This window comes from Phyllostomus discolor, chromosome 12, assembly GCF_004126475.2.
Source record: "Phyllostomus discolor isolate MPI-MPIP mPhyDis1 chromosome 12, mPhyDis1.pri.v3, whole genome shotgun sequence".
Lineage (NCBI taxonomy): Eukaryota > Metazoa > Chordata > Mammalia > Chiroptera > Phyllostomidae > Phyllostomus > Phyllostomus discolor.
Genome location: NC_040914.2, coordinates 34,065,580 through 34,088,955, shown reverse-complemented (window position 1 = coordinate 34,088,955; position 23,376 = coordinate 34,065,580). Strand labels below are relative to the sequence as shown.

Here is a 23,376-nt window from a genome sequence, read left to right as displayed (position 1 = left end):
TTCTTGTTGTTGTTGCTGAAAGTGAAAGATTCTTGTATACTGATTAAGTAATTAACCTCTATTGGAGTATCATCACTTTCATTTGATCCTAATCCAACTAAAAAAAAAAAAAACAAGAAGTAAGCTTACTGACAGATGCTAACAAAATACTCCTTTAAGTTTAGTGCATTCCATTTTAATCACAAGTCCAAATGGCCAAATGCGCCTGATGAAAACGTTTTCAGAAACCGAGGATCCGAGATGGAACTCCTCAGTGGCTCTGATTTGAACATCAGGCAAACCAAACACATCAGCACTCAGTTTCCGTGGAAGTTTTCTCTTGCTTAACCTTCTGCGTCTCCGTTTTGACTCCAGACGCGACTCCCAGGTTACTGACGCTGCTGGCATGTCCAGATCTGTCTAACCTGCCCTGAACAGCTTTAGCATTCCTAGGGTGGCCGTGTAAACTTTTTGACCTTGAAGATGCAAAGCCCAAAGTTTGGTCAGGTTTCACAGCCAGTAAGTTCCCTGTTTCCGTTCTCTCCGTGACGGCGAGCGACAAGCGAGAGATTCGAGGGACCCTCGTGGGAACGCAGCTATCGTCTTCGGGATCCGTGGATGGGTCTCTGAGCTCCGCCTGCATCGCGGCTTCCGACACGGCATAGGGGATATCGGTGCTGCGAGACCGCGTGATCTTCTGAACTTCGTATTTCCACTCGGTCGTCCACTGCTGCCCCCTGGAGGGACAGGCTCGATCCATGATGGAGCTGTACTCCGCACACCAGTTGTTCAGCCCGCTGACCAGCTTTGTCCCGTGGGAATACACAAAACTTCTGGACTCCACAGTTTGACAAGCCTCGAACGTTTCGTCGGGGGGACAGCGTGTCACCTTCGTGTCTTCCAGGGGACAGGAAACAGTGCCTTCTATCTGCGCTGTCCCCACTGTCAGCTGAGTGTTCGGGGCATCGGATTTATTCAATCCAGGCATGACCTCCGTTTGCTTTGGACCTGGGGAAATAGTTTCTCCTCTTTCAGAGTCGGCCTGCCTTGGGTCGCCTTCCGAAATCCCGATTTCTGGGCCTAACTTTGGCTCTGAAGCGTGCTTGACGCTGGCTAACGCCAGCCGACTGCCCTCGCGGGTCGCCGGGGCGCTCGTGCTGGGTAAGAGGCGAAGGCTGCCCTGGCGCTCTGCAGCGATCAGGGGCATTTTCAGGTCCTTCTCTTCCCTCACGCGGAAGGAGCGCGCTTTCTGCCGCAAGCCTGTCCCCGGCGGCATGGACAGAGACGCGTCCTCACACACCAGCTCCTCGGCGAACAAGTGCAACCTGCTCGTGCCGCAGCTGTCGGCGCTGTGCACGCTGCTCTGCCGCAGAAGGTGAGTCGCCTCGCATTCGGAAGAAGCGCGGGACCGCGGCGGCATCAGCTCCCACTTGTCCGCCCCCGCGAGCTGTTCCAGCGCCGTGACCATCCTGCTCGATAATTCCTCCAGCTGAGTCAGTCGGAGGTCCACCGTCTGCAGGGACGTCTTCATGAACTGCTCCCGTTCATTGATCTCTTGCAGCCTCATCGACATATTTTCAACTCTGGCGAAAGCAAAAGGATACGTTTATTCCACTGAGAGAAACCAAATACTAAATTTAAAAAAAAACCATGATTGTGCTGTTACCTGATTTTACAGTCTTTTGGGAATCGTGGAGCTCCTTGGGCCTATTTTTGAACTTCATACACGCCTAACCAAGATGCTACAAATTACCGTTAGGAGCATAAAATAATTTTAAAATACACCTAGCACACACAGTGCTGTTTACCATTGGCTGCTCCGAGTGCCTTATGGATTATTGATGAGGACTTGCTGAGGGACGCTTCTGGGCTGGTATAATCCTCACTACAGCTCTGTGAGGTAGGCACAGGGAGTGTGGTGACTTGCCCAAGGCCACACAGCCAATCAGCAGTGGCGCTAGGATTTGGGGGCATGGAGGGGGGGGCAGGCCCAGCCTTGTCTCTGGCTTCTGTCCCTCAGCTGCTACCTCATGTCACCTCTGATCACAAAGGAAGGCACGAGCCCTCAGGGTTTCCACCTCTGGCTATGGCTGTGGGCAAGGAATTGTTAGGATGACGAATCAAATATATTAATGTCCTTATTTGAAGTTCAGGGAATTCAGAAAATAAATTGGTTTCTTTTCTTTCTTTTTCTTTCTTTCTTTCTTTCTTTCTTTCTTTCTTTCTTTCTTAGAGAGAGGGGAAAGGAGGGAGGAAGAGAAGAAGAGAAACATCACATGTGGTTGCCTCTCACGTGGCTCCCACTAGAAACCTGGCCCATAACCCAGGCATGTGCCCTGACTGGGAATCGAACCAGCGACCCTTTGGTTTGTAGTCCGCACTCAATCCACGGAGCTACACCAGCCAGGGCAGAAAATAAATGGTTAATAATTAAGTTCGGGTCATCAGATGGTTTACTTAAGGCACATGAGGTCATTTAATTGTGTGAAGGAGACCAGTAACTTTAAATTGCTCATTATATTCATCACTAGTATTTCCCTGATGGGGTTGTAAGACGGAGATCATGGCAGATTATAAATATCTGCTGTTAGATTTCTCTTTTTAAAAGATTTTATTTATTTTTAGAGAGAGGGGAAGGGAGGGAGAAAGAGAGGGAGAGAAACATCGATGTGAGGGAGAAACTTCAGTCAGTTGCCCCCTGACTGGGATTCGAACCGGCGACCTTTTGCTCTTCTGGACAATGCCCAACCCACAGAGCCACCCCGGCCAGTGCAGATTTCTTTTTAAACTCCCGGAAGATCAGGGAATAGCCGATGAAACCATCCTGTGGCCTGAACTGCAAGCTTCTGGTGTAGACTACATTTTATATCTCAAGAATATGTACACTATGAATTCTTTCAATGCATTCATGAAATTTAGCTCTAACAGGCAGCAGGTTATGCTCAGGGCCCAGGACTGCCTCTAAAAGTTGAATTTGTCCCTGGGGCCCAGGAGATCCTGGGGCCTCTCAACTGGGCAGGGTGGCAGTCTGTTCCAGCAGGACCATCCCTACGTGAAGGCAAGAACCTTGTCTGATTGTGTCATGTATCGGTTTCTTACGCCCTCCTGTGCAGGCAATCTCGAGGGTCACCTGGTAGGGCTTTGCTACCCTCCCTATAAAGCCTTATAAACTCCCTCCCCTGTTCTTGCTTACCTCTTTTAGCCACTTCCTATTGCCTGCTGCTTTAAATTTTTTTTTCATTTTATTGATTTGAGAGAGAGCGAGAGAGAAATGTTGCTTTGTTGTTCCCCTTATGGTTGCTTCTTGTATGTGCTGTGACCAGGGATTGAACCTGCAACCTTGGCGTATAGGGATGATGCTCTAACCAACTGAGCCACCTGGCCGGGGCCCCACGAGTCTCCATTGCATGAAGTTCCTGCTCCCTGCCTGACCATGGTCTCCTGAGGGCTCCTCACGCTTGCTGTTTCTGCAGCCACCTGCCTCACATTCTCCCAGAACTGACTGCTTTTGCTAATGTGCTGTTTCCGTGGTCACGCTGATAGCTGCCCTCTGACACGTGGGAGGGTCTCCAGCTTCTATTCTTAACTCTTTTCATGGGGAGAGAACTGTTTATGCCCCAGAGGAAACCACATTATTTGAGCAGGAAGGAAGTTTGCAACCAGGAGGATCAAATTCACCAAATTCACCTTTTAAGGGTTTCCGGCCAGAGACAAGACAGATTCTAAAGGGTTCTCACTCTGCTCTGGCATTGCGGGGACCAACAGAAGGGCCTGTCACTTCTCATTGTCCGGGACTTTGAGAAAGACTTGGCTTTCTCTGTTAATATCATGCCTCCTCGCTCACTTCAAATCTATCGCCCTCAATGATTCCCTCTGTGTTACAATCCACGTGGCCTCTGTAACAATCAAACTTGAGAATTTTTTTAAACAAACACTACATTCAGAGATAAGTCGTGCAGTCATGCAAACTTTCCTAAACAAATCGGCTGGGAAAATAGAGATGCATATCTTCCCTCTCAAGTGTTCTGTAATTCCCCACCGATTTTTTCCCTGTATTACCTAATCCAGATGCTGGCTTTGGCAGCCGCTCACACAGGAAGAAACCTTCAAGCCATGTGATTCCTTAGCCCCCCTTACACTCTCTAAGCTCCCCCCTGCTGTAGGGAATAAGTTGCCAGGCCCTGTGGTAGGGCCACTCTTTTGGTGCCTTTAAATTTTTTTTTCTTTTTATTGATTCTAGAGAGAGGAGAGCGAGGGAGAAAAGGAGGGAGAGAATTACAGATGTGTGAGAGAAACATTGATATGTTGCCTCGTGCATGTGCCCTGACCAGGAATCGAACCCGCGACCCTTTGGTTTGCAGGACGTTGCCGGACCAACTGCACCACACTGGCCAGGGCACCTTAGGTGTATTAAATCTTTTGTTACCACGGCCCCTCCCTTAGTTGAAGCTGTGGAAAAGACAATGCTTCATGGTGCAGCTTAGGATAAGAAAAACGATAAAAGATGCTTCTCCCAAGCCCGTTTTAGATGGCCGTGCCAAATGGAAGCAAGTTGTACTGAGTTTTTACAAGATGTGCGAAAGGAGAAAGAAAAATGAGTTTACAATCATGTGCTTCTGAAACGCTGGACAGAAAGGACGCATTCCTTACGCTAGCCACGTTTTGTGACTTCCCACAATGACTTACAACAAGCTTCTCAAACCTCGACATCCGTACAGGAAGTGATTTCCATTGCAGATGGGGAGAGACGGGCTGGCTATCTGGGTGACAATTGCACAAGTCACTCATTTGATCTGTTTGCACAGGGAGTGGCAGGAAAACAAGTCAGGAGAAAGGGGCTTTCTGAGTTTTTGGCTCCCTAATCAGTTCTCCTTTCAACAGGGCAAACAATTTCTCCACACAGCACAACAAGCCAAGCTCAAGTATTCTAGGTCCAAAGTGATTTGCCAAGAAATAAGATGGGTCCCCTCTTAAAGACCTCTTTCTGATACACCGTCTTTCTAGTTAAAATGATCACACAGTCCGTGGGCTATTTTTTCTTTTGGTGTCCAGTTTGAGGACTTTTAACCCTTGTACAGGTTTCTATAACCAACGTCACGACCGGGATCCAAAGTCATTCCATCAGTCCCCAGACTTCTCCCTGCTCTATGTGTATGGTGACGCCCCTGCCCGCCCCAGTCCTAGCAACCAGGGACCAGTTCTCCATCCGCACCATCCTATCTTTTTTGAGGATGTTAAATAAATGGAATTGCACAGTGGTTAGCCTTTGGAGCCTGGCTACTTTCAGCAGAACGTCTTTGACATTCACACAAGTCGTTGCATGGACCTATCCTTCAACCCTTTTTATTGCTGAGGAGGCACATGGCATGCATGCACCACAGCATCTGTTGAAGGACATTTGGGTTATTTCCAGCATTTTTGGCAAGTCTGAAAGGTGTGGCTATGAACACATACAAGTTTTTTCTGTGAACCTAGCCTTTTTTTTTTAAAACAAACATCTTTCTTTCTTTTTAATTAAATTAAATTTATTTATTTTTAGAGTGAGGGGAAGGGATGGAGAAAGAGAGGGAGAGAAACATCAACATGTGGTTGCCTCTCGTGCGACCCCTACTGGGGACCTGGCCTACAACCCAGGCATGTGCCCTGACTGGGAATCGAACAGGTAACCCACCAGATTGAGGTCAGTGCTCAGTCCACTGAGCCACACCAGCCAGGGTACCACAGCTTTTTAAAAGCCCTATATACATCTTGACATTTATCAGCCTTTCCACCCAAACTTTTTGGTTAGTCGGTTGTGTGGCCCAGTGCTGGAATCTATCACAGAAGGGGGCAGGAGCTGAAACATTTGGCACCGCCACCTCCATGCCCCAAAGCTATCAGTTTTGGCCCTGGGCCAGTTCCAAGTCAGGGGAAATTAAGACTAGTCTTTGGAGCCAGTCTTTCAGGGAGCCATCAGGCGGGATAGGACAAAGAATTATAATTCTTTGGGGATGAGGTCCTTTCTGCTTCCACTGGTACTAGGAATTCTGGCGCTTATGTTGGGGGCTACCAGTGAGCTGGCAGTGCAAGGGCGGGGGCGGGGGGTGAGACTGGGTTAGTTTAAATGCTTTAAACTCACTTTCCAGAAAACAAAAAGCAACAGCAATGCAACAAGCCCCAGCCACGTCTCTTGAATAAACACTCCACAGACTGCTACAAGTCATGGGCTGGTTTCCAGATTTCCAAAAAAGTTGATCTTGAATGCTTTTTTAAATTTTGGGGCCAGTTTTGCTATTTCTATTATGAAGGGGTGAAATTCCAGAGTTTCTTCCTTGACCACTTTTTGTTCGCTTCATCTCCCTCAAGGAGTTTGGTATGCTAATAAGGAGGAGATACCCCCCACATACACTTGAGTGCACTCAGGTTGGGGGTGAGTTCTGTAGTTTCTAAACGACTTTATGGAGTTCCTTTTCTTTTTTCTTTTTTTTTAAAGATTTCATTTATTTACTTTTAGAGAGAGGGGAAGGGAAGGAGAAAGTGAGGGAGAGAAACATCAATGTGTAGTTGCCTCTCGCGCGCCCCCTACTGGGGACCTGGCCCATGATCCAGGCTTATGCCCTGACCAGGAATCGAACCAGCGACCCTTTGGTTCACAGGCTGGCACTCAATCCACTGAGCCACAACAGCCAGAGCTGGGATTCCTTTTCCAAGCGTCCCCTGTCTCTACAGTTTCCCTGGTATGTCTAGTTCCCTGGAGCTCCTTTTCGATCAGAAATCTGGGACTTGAATTAATCTGCTCAGACCTATGCTTCCACAACAATGGCGGCATGATAATGTTGTGAGAATTAAATGAAATTGTGTAAATAAAAGCACTCTGCGAACTGTAAAAGTTCTACAGGTGCAAAATGGCATAACCATATGAAGTCAGAATCATTGCAAATCCACACAGCCTTTTAGCTGGGTCTCAGTATGCCTATTAGTTAAACCTTAAAGTAGTTTAACTAACATGCAGTTTCATTGTAGCATTGTAAATAACATTTTCCATTTTATTCCAATAATAGGTACCATAATATATCAATTTGGGGAAATTTGTGTTAATCCGCAAAAGAATGGCATAACTTCATTGCACTTTCAAGAACTCTTACCTATTAAACATAAGGCCCAAGTTCATGTTCTCATGGTAAGAGTCCCCGTGTGTCTTTCCTAAGGACAGAGCTTAGTACTGGGAGTTCGGTAGTAAACCGGTTATTAAAACTTGCTTCATACGCAGTCAGCTTTTCATGCGCAACCAGCACCCTTCGCCTGCGAGGCAGCTCATAAATTACCTGGGAACATTCCCTTAATGAAAGAGCTGGGTGTTCACATAAAAACATAATGTTAGTGGAGCCACTGGGTCCAGTTTCTACTTGATGAAACCCAGGTCTCAAGACCCCATGGTATCCTCCACTGAGTTCTAAGACCATTCCTGCCCTGTAATTTTACTCCAGGTCTAGAGATCATAACGTTGTCTAATCCAGTCCAAATTTTACATCCAGCTATTTTAATCCCCACGGACTTCTTCCTACCGGGCTGCCTTTTAAGTTTCGTAATTGCAGGGAGAACGCCCAGGGTAGAGCCCGCCTGTGCTTACCTACAGAGTTTTCACGGGAGAAAGACTACACAAAGAACACAGCTGAAGTCTTCCGTCTCCTGCCTTTCTCATTCTCTTGAATAAGCAAAATACTGGGTAGTTACTAAAAGAATAGAAAGCCCTCTAGCTCTCTGTGGTGGATCGTTTATATACACGGCCACGGCCACGCTTCAGGCCCCCTTGGCTTCTGGGATTCGGGTCAGCGTGTCAATCATTCCCCCTTTCTGGCTCAGTTCCACCTTCTGTTCGGGCCAGACTCTGTGGTCGGTCACTCAGCGAAGCTCTTATTCATAGCCTGGGTTCCCTCTCCCTTCCATCTGATGTGATGGGGGTGATCCCTAGCCCTTCATTTAGCACCGCCAGGGCTCTGGGGCTGGGCAGGGACAGCTGGTGCCTGCAGGCAACGTGTTGGGTTCATGCCGCCGCTTTCAGACACTCACTGGCCTATGGTGTCCCCACCGCTCGGTGCTTGGGATGCTATGCCTCGCACACCCTTCACTTTCTGCATCCTTGCCCTTGGGATGAAGGTCACAGAAGCCACACTGACTTGGCCCAATACAAAGCCATGTTATCTCATTTTGGTTGGTTCCCGTCCTACCACATTCCCCCTAAAGGTGAGTTCGAATCCTCCCTACTGCTTTCAAGCCCGTGAGGTTGCCGGCCGGTACTCTTTCCCCGATCCCAGTGTTCTTCCTGTGTTTCTGGACTTCCGGTTCCTGTAAAACTCCTGTCCTCACTTCAGTCTTTTATTTATCCTTGAGGAGAATTGATATTCTGGGTGGGGCTTGGGGGCCAGGACACCAGCATGCTTTTGTCACTCTCTTTGGGAGCCAGTTGCCTGCACGCTGCATGGGCTGTCACTCCGTCCTGTTCATGTGATAAGCTCGGTGGGGGAAGCTGACCCCTGCCAGGAGAAGGGAGGCCCGTGGTGGTCCCCACTACCGGTCGCTGAGTGGGTATGTCTAATTCTAGGGTGTGTGTTTGGCAAGAACGGCACCACTTCCTCTAACACAATGTTTATTACTAATAAAACGTATTTTAAAAAAAATCTGTATCTGATATCTGCATCTATCCCTAAATTGCCTCTCCAAGTCGGGTAAGGGACAAGAGTGTCATTTACTAAGCACATGAAAAGTTCCCCATTGAATCCCACCCATCCTCCATCATCCAGGCAACCCTGACCCCTGTTAGTTTACAAGATGAAAACATTCCGCCCTGGCTGGTGTGCCTCAGTGGGTTGAGCACCAGCCTATGAACTGAAAGGTCTCCAGTTCGAATCCCAGTCTGGCCACATGCCTGGGTTGAAGGCCAGGTCACCGGTTGGGGGCCTGCAAGAGGCAGCCAATCAATGTTTCTCTCAGACATCGATGTTTCTTTCCCTCTCTAAAAAATAAAATCAAATCAAGATGTTCAGATGGGATCTTCCCAAATGTCTCCCCTATCCCTGCATCTTTCTACCACCTTCTCTACGTCCAAGGAATCACCCATCTCCTTTCTAAGACTGATGTCTCTTTCAAGCCCCACCCCCCCGCCCCGGTTGCTACCTCATTTCTTTCCTTGTCATCTTTTTCGTAAGAGTCTCTGTTACCAGTATCTTCCCCTCCTGGTCACTGGGGAAGGGACTGTCCTATAAGGTCTCAAGGCCACAGATAGCTGATTACCTACCGAGCTGAGAGCAGACTTCCCAAGACCTTAACCCAGATCCACAGATCTGACAAGAAACCACCGAACCCAAAAGGTTTGGGGGAAATCGGAAGCTGCCGTTATAGGGCTGGCTACTCTAAGACCCGTATCGCCTTCTGTTCAGGACCAATTGCATTTCAAATGCAGCCTGCATACTTTGAAACACCACACACATAAAGTGACATTTTTGTAAGTGGAATAGAAGATATGAAAGAGTAAAAGAGGGAAGACATAATAAGGAGGCACTGTCCTCCACACACTCCCCAAACCTACAATACTATACTCGTTATCATTACATTTTGAGTTTGGGGCTAAGCTTCTTTCAAGCCAAGAAAAAAAGGAAAACTCCCTGGGTTTCATTGTCTGAGGACAGGAAGTTGAAGCTCTGACAAATTGATGTCGGAAAAGATTCTTTCCGACTCAATTGCTCTTGAACCTGGGAACCCCTAACGGGGGGTGTCCAGCCTCACAAAACAAAGCAAAAACACAATGACGAGCTTAACAGTGGATCTGAGAGACAGTCACAGAAATGGCCTTCAAGCGCTCATTGATAAGGATCCACATTCCTGATTTATTAACCGGTCCAATGAGGCCAGAACATGACCTTGAGTGTGCGGACAGAAGGAATTTGTAAAATGTTCTCCTCTGACCAGCCCTCTTGGTTATCTGATGCTATCTCTTCCAAACAGACAACACCTGACAACAAGAACAATTGTTTCAGTGTTGCTGACAGTAAGGGTTCTTCCTGACAATTACGGGTAGCAGACTCATTTGCATATTGAAACTGCTCCTTGTTCCTAGGAGCAAAACCAAAGCTTGGAACCCAGAGGGACATCCTGTTTGGTACTCCAGGAGGGAACCAAATGGAAATTCGCGTTCAAATCAGGGGACACACTTTCGAGTCATCAATTATTGAAAAAAAAACCCAGGTCCTACTATATGGAGGTGTGCAAGGCTCCCCGGATTGGTCTCAGGTGTGAGGGGGTCAGTCTTCCATAAGGAACTGGCATTTGAACAGAGATCCAAAGGATGAGGAAAGTCCCTGTGGCAGGGAGGGAGCCATGCCCTGAGGCAATGAAGACACACCAGCCAGACCGGAGTTCCGGGCAGAGTCCACTGAGTGTGGAATGGATGGAAATGGCAGAAAAGAACCCCGGGGAGCTCAGACAGGGGGCAGCTTCAGGGACCCGCGTGAAAAGCAGGGGTAGCTTGTACTACCGTGGGGGTGGGGAAGTAAACAAACCTTGACCGTCAGTGAAGAAGAGAGGGGTGTCACAATGATTTGCTGATGGAGATGGCTGGCGGTGCCGCTGGCAGGGCCCAGGGCACAGGAGCAAGCCCACGTTTCCCAGGGAGCCACGACCACAGTGCCCGAGCACACTAGGTGGCACGCTGGGTGGGGCTTTGGGTTGAGCGTGCTGCTGCAGCCCGGTGTGGGGTCAACGAAAACCTGAGTCATGTTGGAAATTTGCTGTTGAAGGGTTATGTGTTGGATCTGACAAAGGGCCGACATCATGTGATAAAAAGAAATGGTTCCCCGGCTGGCGTAGCTCAGTGGATTGAGCACGGGCTGGGAACCAAAGTGTCCCAGGTTCTATTCCCAGCCAGGGTACATTCCTGGGTTGCAGGCCATAACCCCCAGCAACCGCACATTGATCTCTCTCTCTCTCTCTCTCTCTCTCTCCCTCCCTCCCTCCCTTCTCTCCCTAAAAATAAATAAATAAAAATTTAAAAAAAATAATAAAAAAAAAGAAATGGTTCAATTGTTAGAATGTTGTACATAACTCTGCAAGCATTGGGGGAAAACTGTGAATTTGGTTCCTGCACAGTCATGGAGCACCCTACATGGAGACCACCGTGCACTGAGGAGCAGCCTGCCCTGAGGAGAATCTTGTGCCGAGGAGCATCTTGCACAGAGGAACACCCTGCATGGAGGAGTACGACAAGTGTGTAATTTCTTGTGTGAACACATTTGCAAGACGGAGTCATGCAAATCGTTTGTCCTGGTTTGGAAAGGCGCCCAGACAACTGGGAGGCCAGGACGGGCCTGACGCCAGCAGCGTCTTTCACAGACGCTCACCCCTAACCAGACCCTGCGATCCCCATGGTGCAGGAGATGACACAGCTAAGAAGAACAGGAAAATCAGCACATGGTGACTCAGAAAAGAAAACCGTCTAGTATATAAAGTGACAGAAATGGCAGAAACCTGTGACTACTCAAAAAAGTTCCATTTTAGACGTCACCCCTGGTACCAAAAGTTAGGGAAAAATGATTAAGTTTGTTTCCTTGGCTCCTCGGCCGGTTTAGCTTTTCCCAGGCCCCACCTTCTTTGGTCTCGGGTATTCACCTGTGACTCAGCACAGAGCAGGGGAACAGGAGGGGCAGGAAGGCGTTCCCATCCCTGGTGGCAGCAGCGTCGGCCAAGGGAAGCGGGAAGGAGCCTGTTTTTACTGCTGGGCACATTGATTCCAATTGCACAGAGCCCCTGGAGGGAAACGCAATGTGGTAGCCAGCCTGATAACCGCATTCCTGGAGCCCCAGTCCAAGAATGGCAAAAATTCAAACAATGCTTGGGGGAGGGAGAAGGGGAAGCAGCGGAGTGAAACAAAACACAATTTCCATGGTACACGACTGGCTGTGACTAAATCCAAGTTAATGTCTAATTGCAAAGTGGAAATTTCCGATCGTCAAGATGGGCGTACATCATCTTCCTATGGAGAAATAGTTGGTAGATCTTTTTTAAAGATTTTATTTATTTATTTTTAGAGAGGGGGGAGGGAAGGAGAAAGCGAGGGAGAGAAGCATCAATGTGCTGTTACTACTTGCACACCCCCTACTGGGGACCCGGCCCACAACCCAGGCATGTGCCCTGACTGGGAATTGAACCAGTGACCCTTTGGTTCACAGGCTGGTGCTCAATTCACTAAGCCACACGAGCCCAGGCATAGTGGGTATATTTTAAAAGCTCAGTCACCACTGTGAACATTTTATGGAACATGTACCTCATTAAGGCCGAAAGTGGGGGCAGGTAACCCCGGCGTTTGGTGGGCTGGATTACAAGGTGACTAGTTCTAGGAGGCGAGAGAGGCCAGAGACCAGCAGCTGCTGGGATTGAGGAAGAGTCACTGTCCTGAGACTTGGGGGCCCTTGACTGGGAACTGCACTGAAATATTCTTTCAAAGCCCTACCAGGTTTTGCTGCTTACCGGTAAACATGTGTGTCTGTAAGAGGAAACTTGAACTCTGAGTGCCCGAGGACATAAAGATGACTAGAGAGTCTCCTTAGGCTCATCTCCTCTACGCTCCTTCTACGCCCATTGTTGGTTAAACTCTCGGGAACAATTTATTTTTGAATCAATGATCTCGATCTTTACCAAGCTTACATTGCTTTAAAGTCATAGTCTCAAAAATTAGGTGATTAAAAAAATGTACATTGTGCAGGTTTCTTGTTCCTGTCTACCCTTTGCTGGTCGCTCTTTGCCAGTCGCCACAAGCGCTACACAATAAAGTTGAGGAAAACGCCCCACCTCCTGTCCCTCCTGCCCTGCCTTTATTTGCCCATTCATTGATTCACACACCCATGCATGCATTCATTCTGCATTTGTTAAGCATCCCCACCCGGATGCTGGTGATTCCGCTGAGATCCCGGATGTAAAAGGGTCTGAAACACAGACTCGACCCTTGTTTAGAGGTTTCCACCCTCTTTGGGGGACAGGCACCTGTGCCCCTCCTGCAGTTCCTGGTCTCCGGGGAGCATAGAGGAGGGGAGCCTTCCCCTCTGCTCCAGGAGGGTGGACAAAGTGTTGGGGGGCGGGCAGGAAGGCCACAAGGCAGGGGAGGTCAGCTCTTAAGGGGGCACTACCCTTGGTCAAGACAACCACACGGCTGGAGCGAGGAGAAAGGTGGCTTCTGGAGAAGCCACCCAGCCCTGCGGCTGACTGTTCTGGCCATAGATCCTAGGTCTTGTAGCAAAAGGCTCTTGTGCAGGGGGCGCCAAGAAAGTCAGGGCTTTTTTGGTTTGGCGCGAGCCTAGACTATTGCTCATAAATTCATCCTTCAGTTCTATATACAACACACAACCATCCCCTAGGAAACACGTAGAAAAAAACCCCAGAAAGTCTGAATAAACCATACGACTGGGAATGCATGTTTAAATGGACTTTGGCACCCCATCCTCCCAGAGTGGGGCGGAGGCACCCGCCAACCCGAGGCCCTGAGTGGGCAACGCGTGGGGCGCACCTCTCGCAGGTGACACGGATGCGCTCGTCACTGGATGACTGCTGCTCATCCTCCTTCTCCTGGAAGTGCTCCTGCACGCACTGCTCCTCGAACTCGTGCAACCTCTTCAGCTCCTCCTCACTGAGAAACAGCTCTGTGAGGATAGGGTTCGCCGAGTGAGATCTCGCGATAGCCGTGAAGACTCAATCTCCGCGCGTCATTGTGAATTTCACAGCCCAACCTCACTGCGCTCAGTTTTCCCGACTCTCCCGATTGCCCGTTATATCAGAAGAGCTGGCAATCAGCGATGATCATCTTCCCAATGGAGCACAACAGCTCACTTTCTAACACACACACACACACAATTGCAGCTATTCGGAAAGTGAACCTAAGCATGATTTTCTGGGAAACCTTTTGCACGTGGGTAGAGTCAAGGGTACTGTATGTTTTTCCCACGATCTTTAAGTGCAGCACATAGAAACATTTTGAAAGGAACACTGATTCGACCACAGAGGAGTTACTTTCAAGAACTCAATTTCTCATCTTGTTTTGAGTGGGCTTTGCGTAATTACCGATACATAAATGAAACTAGAATAAAAATCATCACGAAGTAACAAGCGCTGTACAAAGGATAGCAGTTAGGTGAGAGTGTCGCGCTCTCACACATCTAAGGGGTTTAATGAGTTTTCCGTGAGGGTGTCCCCTCCGGAAAACCCTTGTGAAGTTAGCCCTGGACAGAAACGAGAGTGGCGCACGTACTCAGTCCGCGGTCCTGCTCCTCTTGGTCCCCTTCTCTCTTCTTCCTGAAGCGACCACTCAGACGCATGACGATTATGTAGATGTGACTTAAAATGATCATCGGTGGAGGCAGGACTGGCCGGTCGTGAAATGTCATGATCAGCTGATACCGCTGGAATTTCCATACTTGATTGGATATGGACTTCACTTCAAAGAAGGTGTTGCTTTTAAAAAAACACATTTTTAGTTAGTCACGTTAGTTTTTATGTGATTTTCCACAGCAATTGGAGTCACATTGAAATGATAAGACACAGTGAAATGGCCTTGGAGGGCCCCCTAGCTCTAATTCCCAGATAACCCTGTCTTTACGTCTATCCATCATCGTGAAGATCATTTACACTCAAAGGCATTTTATTCATATAAATACTAGTTGAGACTATCGAAGCCCTGGCTGGTGTGGCTCAGTGGACTGAGTGCCAGCCGGTGAACCAAAGGGTCACTGGTTCAATTCCCAGTCAGGGCACATGCCTGGGGTGCAGGCCAGGTCCCCAGTTGGTGATGTGTGAGAGGCAACCACACACTGATGTTTCTTTCCTTCTCTTTCTCCCTTTCTTCTCCTCTTTCTAAAAATAAATAAATAAAATATTTTTTAAAATACAACAAAAAAAGGATATTGAAATCACCCCTACTGCTTTCTTGAAAAATCACACTGCCATCTACAAACTCACATGCTCAAAAAATTTTATTCCATGTATTTAAAGGTATGAGCCATTCAACTAAGCATTTTTTTTTAGATTTTATTTATTTATTTATTTTAGAGAGGGAAGGGAGGGAGAAAGAGAAAGAAAGAGAAACACCAATGTGTGGTTGCTGGGGGCCATGGCCTGCAACCCAGGCATGTGCCCTGACTGGGAATTGAACCTGTGATGCTTTGGTTCGCAGTCCGCACTCAATCTACTGAGCTATGCCAGCCAGGGCTTCAACTAAGCATTTTGAAATAGTTAAACTTCCATCTCAGACTACTTTATTTTCGGTAACTGAATGGCTTACTTACTGAACTTATTTGATCCAAGATATGTTATTTTGGATATTGGGTAGGTACCATCTTTGTCCTTTCGTTTCCAGTGGGATGAAGTAAAAGCACAATTGTTAGGAGTTGGAATCATGATCTAGCTTGTTTTCTACCAACATGGGGACCTCAGAGAAGCCAGTTAATCTCTCGTGACCTGTACTTTCTCACCAATTCTGGTGCCTGAATTGAATTCTCTCCAATGCCCTGGTCGGTGCTAAGATTCTATATTTCTGTCATGGATTTTTCCCTCCTTATTTTTCATCTTAGAAGCTACAATAGTTTTTTTCAACATTTATTAAGCATAATCACATACTCAGTACATCATGCCAAAATGGTCAAGTTCTATAAGAAACCTGATTTTCAATTTGAGCCATTTTTTCATTTTATTTACTGTTCTGTCAATGATAAAGGAAACATTTTATGTAATGTTACAGCAATTGTCACAGCTTATGAAGTTAACCTTGTTTTCCATGCCTCTGATAATGAATGAAAGGCACAACTGAATCAAACCTTCTCTCCCTCAGGGGACTTTCATCTAAGAAAATATTTTCTTGAGATTGAAACATCTTGAGTGTTACAATAATAACTGAGATGAAATTTCAGTGCATTTCAAATCAACCCTTGATTTATGAATGCATTAAGGCTGATTAAGGTGGAACAAAAAAAAAGACTGCAGAAATTCGACCCTTTTCCAAGCCCCGGTGAAATTCTGTGCGTATGCATGGCAGCCTGGGAGCGTTCGGATGAAAATGAGGATCTATAAAGCCATCAATAACAAGGGCATAGCCATCGGCCTCGACACGTACTTAAAGACCGCGATGAGCAGGTTTACCAGCAGGATGTTGGCCACCAGCAGGTAGCACGCCATAATGGCTGGGGTCAGCCAGGCGCCCGGGATGCAGGGAGGGAGCCGCCTGCCTTCCTCATCATACTGGTTATCCCCACAGGGAGCTGCAAAAAAAAAAAAAACACCAAACTTTCTCTTTCTGCGCTTGCTTTTCCCATGGAATGAAAAGAATAACATGTATTATTCTTCCATAGGCTACGAGATGACCTATTTCTTTTCTGCTGTGATTTTTCTTCTGTGAAAACTATCAATTCTATGAAGATAAGGAACTCCTTTCTGAACTGAGATATAGTCCTTGTTAACTTGCCGTGTTTGTAAACATTTTCCCCTTTCTTGACTGTATTTCTCACATAGAGAAGTTGTTCATTTTTAAGCAGCTAAATCTATCTCTGTGGTTTTCTTCTTTACTATTACCCATAAGAAAGGTATTGTGTCTTCTCATTATTTAATGTCAGCTTATGTTGTCTCCTTGGTTTCACTCATGATTAAACTGGGAAATAATTTTGTTCTGGGGTAGGAGGTAAGGCTCCCTCTACTCCCATATCCCTCAGTTGGCTGTTCTGGTGCCATATTTGAAAAACAATCTTGTCTCTCCCTGCTCATGTGAAATACCACTTTGATCAAATGGAACCTTATCTCCCGGAGAAAAGACAGGAAGATCCCAACAGTGATGAGTGAAGCAATTTCCATCAATTTATAGTCTATGTACTTCTTACTTCTTTGCAGTTTTAAAAAATATTGACACGAGCCCTGGCTGGGGTGGCTCAGCGGATTGAACACTAGCCTACGGCTGAAAGGTGTGGGTTCCATTCCCGGTCAGGGCACATTTCTGGGTTGTGGTCTGGTCCCTGGTTGGGGGGGTGGGTTCGAGAGACAGCCAACTAATGTTTCTCTCTCACATCGACGTTTCTCTCCCTCTCTTTCCCCCTCCTTTCCCTGCTTTCTGAAAATAAATAAAATCTTAAAGATGTGTGAGAGAGACATCTGTCAGTTGCCTCTCGCGCGCCCCCTACTGGAGACCTGGCCTGCAACCGAGGCATGTGCCCTGACTGGGAATCAAACTGGCAATCTTCTGGTTTGCAGGTCAGTGCTCAATCTACTGAGCCACACCAGCCAGGGCAATGTATAAAATCTTTTAAAAAGTAAGAATAAGCTAGGCTAATTCACTTAAAACTTTTTTAAATAAAAAGGTATTCACATGAGAAGACCAGAGAAGTATTTGCACTGAGGGGAAGACTATCAGGAATTAGCTAAGGAAGAGCCTGATTCATATACACATTTCACGGGCTACAGTCCTCAGTTCTGCATAAACTTACGATTGATTTCCATGGCGTAGACTACATAGCGATCAAGAAGCAGGGTTTTGTTTGTTCGTTGCGACAGGAAAGGAGGAAAGAAAATAAGAGCACAGCTGAGAGAAAAGTAAAATGATTAGCAACACAAGACATGCAAAACCTTCGAGCTTGGGGGTTATAGATTCGCACTTAGAAACAGCGATCCATTTAGAATTGTACGCATTACCCATTCTAGGAAATGTGTGTATAGCTCATGAATCTTTGTTTCACCATGTGTATAAGCAATAGCAGAAGCTCAGAAGTTAAAGATACTGTGAGACACACATGAGGCAAGTGGCAGATGATCATTTCACTGGACAGGTTAACCAAGAAGGGACCTGCTACAACCCAACACAAACACCTCCCGGGCACAAATCCATGCATCTTCCTCTCTTTTTCGCTTCTCTCGTTGCCCATAAACAAATATTCTAGTCACTTCAACTGTAAGTGAGGAAGGAAAGGCTTATGGGGAAATGTGTGCATTTGAAAGGAAGGCTAAGGAGTTGGAGGAAGAGATCTCTAAGGAGGTAGGTAACAAAATAATGAATTGAGAACACACGCTGATATGTATTCCGTTCATGTATACATGTATACATGTAACATGTAACACTCAGATCAGGAACCCGAAACCTACATGAATCGTGTGACTGAAAGTAGTGTAGCTTCCAGTTTTCCTCCACCTTCTCCCATGTCCCAACTGAATGGAAAAACACCAATAAAAATGCTACAAATTATGTCCAGATCCAGGGACTTTTAGCGTTTATGTTTAAGGTTTTCTTTTGTGTTTAGCTAGCTAAAAGTCTTTGAGATCAAATTAGATTTTTTTTTTGGTTCTGGCTTACCTATAATTGACTTTGAGGTAGTTGTGATAATAACATGTCCTGAACCAGATTATAAAAGGTGGGTGGAGGCATTGTGTGGACCATTTATCAGTTTGGCCTAGTGGCTGTAGGTGATTAGACTGACAGTCTTGCGTTTCATACGAGGGGAGGATGTTCAAAACCTTCTCTCCCCAATCGTAAGGGAAGGAGACTTGACTCGGGGTGGTGAACACACAATACAGTGTACAGATGATATGTTATAGAATCGTATACCTGAAACCTATATAATTTGATGAACCAATGTTACCCCAATAAATTCAATAAAAACTTTTGTAAAGATTTGATTAATCTGTTTTTAGACAGAGGAGGAGGGAAGGAGAAAAAGAGGGAGAGAAACATCAATGTGTGGTTGCCTCCTGTGCGCCCCCTACTGGGCATCTGGCCCACAACCCAGGCATGTGCCCTGCCTGGGAATCAAACCGGCTACTCTTTGGTTCGCAGGCCGACGTTCAATCCCCTGAGCCACACCAGCCAGAGCAATAAAAATTTTTTTAAAAACCTATTCCCCAGAGGGGGAACACTGGAAACCGCAGACCTGCTATCATATCTGATGCTTTATGATACCGCAAACTTGCAGGTGCAAGTTTTGGCGCTGACAGGACAGCTCACCTAAAGAGCCTCAATCACCGTCCGGGTACAGGGACACGTGAGCTCCCCTTCCCTGTGATGACCAGCTCAACCTGGGGAGGAGCTGGGGCCTGCATCCCCCAGAAATCCCCGCAGCATCACGGCTCACTTCCTCTGCTAGCAACCAGGTTATTGCCCCAAACTTAAAAACCAGCACTGCACTAGTAAAGAAGAAGCTGATGCCCACGTGGAAAAAGAGCATTGGTGGCTCGACGAAGAGGGTGACATGGGACACCAGCACCCTGTCAGGCTCACTGTCTCATTCTGCCAGAAGGCTGCTGCCAGCTCTCTCTGGAGGAAGAAAGAGATCAGGCCAGTGACACTGTAGGACACTGGGACTGGAACTACAGGCACAGTCTAGGACGGTCCCCATGTCCAGCCAAAGGGCCATGAGACTCAAAGTTCCAGTCGATAGTTTTAGAGTAAAAGGAATGATCAATAGCTCAGAAATCTACCTTTCATAATCTACATTTCTGTCTTCAGAAAACCATGTGATGTCTATGGCAGAACACAAAAACTACTTTGTGCCCGAATTAACACACGCTCTTCTGTTAATCCGGGTCTGATCATCTGCCTCAGAAGCAGGGAAGAGAATCTTACTATGAATTCTATTCTTACGGTCTATCTGGTCCGCAAACACCTCTCCGTAAATCATCCAGTAAGGCATGTAGAAGATGTTTCGGGCCAGTTTCCAGGAAGGCTCCTCGTCCGGGTGCAAAATGGCCTGCCGGGCTACCCCGAAACTCATCAGCACGACCAGCATTATGACCACAAAGTACAGCATGTCAATCATCTGAGTGGAAAGAAAATGAGTCTCTTGTTGTTTACACTCACGGGTCAAGTTCACAGGGCCCGTGCTGTTTGTTGCCCTCCCCAAAGGCTTCATCAGTGCTAATTAGGGTGAAGAAAGTCTCCTTGCTTTCTCTCCATCCCACCCACGGGCTGTTTTTCTCCTTCCCGCAACGCACACGTCTTATTCTACAACATCACTATCTTCCTCTCTTTTTCGCTTCTCTTGTTGCCTATAAACAAATATTCTTCTAGTCACTTCAACCGTAAATGAGGAAGGAAAGGCTTAGGGGGAAATGTGTGCATTTGAAAGGAAGGCTAAGGAGTCGGAGGAAGAGATCTCTAAGGAGGTAGGTAACAAGAAAATGAATTGAGAACACACGCTGGTATGTGTTCCGTTCATTATTCAAGTGTGGAGTAGTTACAGTGAGCCACACTCTGGTTGCTGGGTACTGAACTGGTATAATTCCTAATTTGGAACATCCCTGAAGATCAAGGTCCTTGTCTGGATAAGCGGGATTATATATCCTTTTGCTTCAAACCGCTTGCGATATAATTATTCCTAAACTTAGGAGACTTCCTTCCTTCTGGAACCAGTCCTACTGCTGACGCTATTTTAGGGGAGGCAAGGAAAAATCTACTGAGTCAGTCTTAGTTTCAGACTCTATGGCCTGTTCTGGAGGAGCAGTTGCCAAGGATTTGGGTTGACCTAATCCCACAAATAGCCTGTGTCTGTTCCAGGCCAGGGCTCGTGGGCCGAAGATTGTCTGGAATACAGGCGGGGAATGACCCTGGGTCCCCTTTGTCCCTGGCTTCGATGGCATGTTAGAAGGTTATTGGTCAGCGTATTGGGGTGTGTGCACATGCATACAGTTGGCCCTTGATTCGTGTCTGTCAACTGGATTTTAAGTTATTTTTTTAAGACTATTTATTTATTTAGAGAGGGGGAGGGAGGGAGAAAGAGGGAAAGGAAGATCAGTGTGTGGTTGCCTCTCATGCGCCCCCTACTGGAGACTCGGCCTGCAACCCAGGCATGTGCCCTGACTGGGAATCGAACCAGCGACCCTTTGACTTGCAGGCCGGCACTCAGCCACTGAGCCACCCCAGCCAGGGCTGGATTTTAAGTTGCTAACATGTAGGAGAACTAGGCATCTTAAAGCAAAAAACATTTCCCATAAGAAACCAACTGCAAAGGAAAGACCAAAGGACACCCAGCCTCATATCCAAACCACAGCCACAGTGTCTCGCACCGCTCACGGGGTGCCGGTACGAACCATCTTTCCGATCATCATCACGTAGGGCCCCAGGTACTTGTTGACACCGAAGATGTCCAGGACGCGGATGTACCAGAAGATGATGTCCACACAGTAGATGACGCGGCCATAGCCCATGTACGGCTGCTTCTGCAGGCGGAGGACGGCCCCGATCATGAACACGGAGATGGCCACAAGATCGGTGATGTTCCAGTACTCCTGAAGCCACACTTTGATTTTCTGGCTGAGTTTGCCTGGTTCCGACATGAGGATCTGAAAGCCGGGCCAAGGCACAGTGAGCAGGGAGTATTGGGCGGGAAGTCTCCCCTCAGAATCTCAGGCAGACCTTGGGAGCAGCGGAACCTCCCGGGGCATCTGGTTCCCCTTCCTGCTCGGGACCTGCAAACGCCACTGGACTCAGGCAGACAGAGATATCTAGAAAGGGAAATTCCACGGAATCCTCTGGATTCCTAGAGTCAGTGTTTCGCAAGCTCTCAGGAAATGCCTTCTAAGTTATATCCTCTGGCTGTAGCTAAAGCAGCTGCCTCTCCTTCTCTTTTCTAATTCTCTGGACTCGCGCCTGTCAGCTGACGCTCCCGGAGGAAACGGCTCTGGAGAGCAGCTGTACCCTCGTGGTCCCGTGGAAGGGCAAGCCACCCAGTGGAGCAGGCAGGCCTGGGCCAGGGGATTTTTACTTGCCAGAATTCCTTTGCAGTTTAGATAGGAGAAGTCGTGCAGGGCAGGGGGGAAGTTCACCATGATTTCCCCCTACTCAGTTCTTACCCTTTGAAAATCACTGATTAAAAATCACTACTTCCTCCCCGAGTAAACTTGCAAATATGTAACAACCGGCATTGCAGCTGGTGCACACAGAGCTATCCCCAGGGACACCGATAAGCTGTGCTGTAGGTGGGGTACTGGGGTGACAGGTAGCACCCCATTACTGATGGGGACTCTGGGTAGGTCTCAGGAACACCAGGGTGGGAAGGCATGGTGACTATTTATGACCCAGCAGAGAAGGGATTTTACGGTTTAACAACCTAAGTATGTGTCCAGACAGGGAATGGAACCTGCAAATTTTTGGTGTACAAAACGATGCTCCAACTGAGCCAAGGCAATGGAGTAAACCTGGGGTGGCGGCGCCCCCACCAAAGGAAACCCCCTCGGCACTTAGGGTTTGCAGGATGCGGTCTTGCAATGAGAAGCTCCCTCTGGGCTGAAGCGGGGGTGGTGGGGCGGGGGCAGGCTGAATGAGCACTCGCCTCTCGGATTTTCTCTAACGCCAGGGTCACGATGTAGGCAATGACGACCCACTCCTGGAGGCAGGGCCAGCGGTCCATGCGCACCAGGATGACATAGTTGAATAGCAGCAGGTAGCCCAGGTACGAGATCTGAGCGACAGGAAGACAGAGAAACAAAAAGCCCGTGAGCAGCCCTGGGGGAGACAGCCCGCTGTGGAAGGAAGCTCGGAAGCATGGTTTCCGCCTGACGCATCTCGTAAAGCCAATCTGCGTTTCCGACGGGGCTGACTCATTTCGAGGGGCCCTTCCATCCACGTCCCCAGGGCGGGGGGAGACCTTGAGGCGGGCGGGCGGCCGTCTGTGCTTCCGCACGACGTGGGCACTGACATGTCGCTATCTAAGTGAAGATGGATTTGTGCGACACTCACCCTTGTGGGGAAATCAGGGCATTGCCCAAAGTGATGATAAACGGGGAAACTGTTAATAGTTTACTGGTGTGGCTTCTACATTCCTGGAAACTGGACAGTGTGACTGGCTCCTCCCTGCCTCTCAGATTTCCCTCTCGAAGCTTTCCCTGCGGACTGACTGAACGGGTGTAGGAGGATCGAAGGGAAGACAATGAGCTGTCCGCTCAGGCACACAGCGCTGTCCCGGGTCCCCTCAATTTGCACTGGCAACAGCATCCCTGTCTTTGTGGCAAGACAAAAGGTGGGCGTGAGGGACGAGATTCAGGGGAGTGGTCTGAAGTTCATTGCCCCACCTGGCACAGGCCCCTTCTGAAGTCTTGGGGGTGGGGCGTGGCTAGCCATTGTGTATTTGGATTAGGCAGTCCTTTTTTTTTTTTTGTATAAATTTGACCAGGATGCAGGTTCGCTCCTTGCATCCATCATCTATTCTGTGCAGGAGGAGTGGAGGCAGAGTTCTCAAATGCACCTGCTTTTGTCCCGTGGGAAGCTACTCAACCTGCGGCCCCTCCCCCACATTCATAGGCAGCAGTTGCTGGCACTGGGAAGAGCCCCAACATTAGGAAGCCTGGACTGGGACTCCCTGGCCTCCTGGCCCTGCCCTCTTCAGCGGCATCTGAGCTCTCCTGCGGGCCAGGGAC

General features: G+C 47.9%; 1 protein-coding gene across 6 annotated transcripts in view; it reads right to left on the bottom strand.

Annotated features, from left to right (window-relative positions):
• The window catches only part of TRPM1 (transient receptor potential cation channel subfamily M member 1), a 68,113-nt gene continuing 44,737 nt past the window's right edge, over window positions 1–23,376 (bottom strand). For 3 of the 6 annotated variants that reach the window (XM_036012933.1, XM_036012931.1, XM_036012929.1), the window contains 8 exons: window positions 22,293–22,421; window positions 21,052–21,303; window positions 19,589–19,781; window positions 17,463–17,483; window positions 16,106–16,250; window positions 14,249–14,451; window positions 13,511–13,643; window positions 1–1,562 (listed from right to left, as the gene is read on the bottom strand). In XM_036012933.1, coding sequence (XP_035868826.1) covers window positions 290–1,562; window positions 13,511–13,643; window positions 14,249–14,451; window positions 16,106–16,250; window positions 17,463–17,483; window positions 19,589–19,781; window positions 21,052–21,303; window positions 22,293–22,421 — 2,349 coding nt within the window. In that variant the 3' untranslated portion in view covers window positions 1–289. The remainder of the gene's footprint in view (window positions 1,563–13,510; window positions 13,644–14,248; window positions 14,452–16,105; window positions 16,251–17,462; window positions 17,484–19,588; window positions 19,782–21,051; window positions 21,304–22,292; window positions 22,422–23,376) is intronic. The other 3 variants (XM_036012932.1, XM_036012934.1, XM_036012930.1) reach the window with 2 other exon arrangements.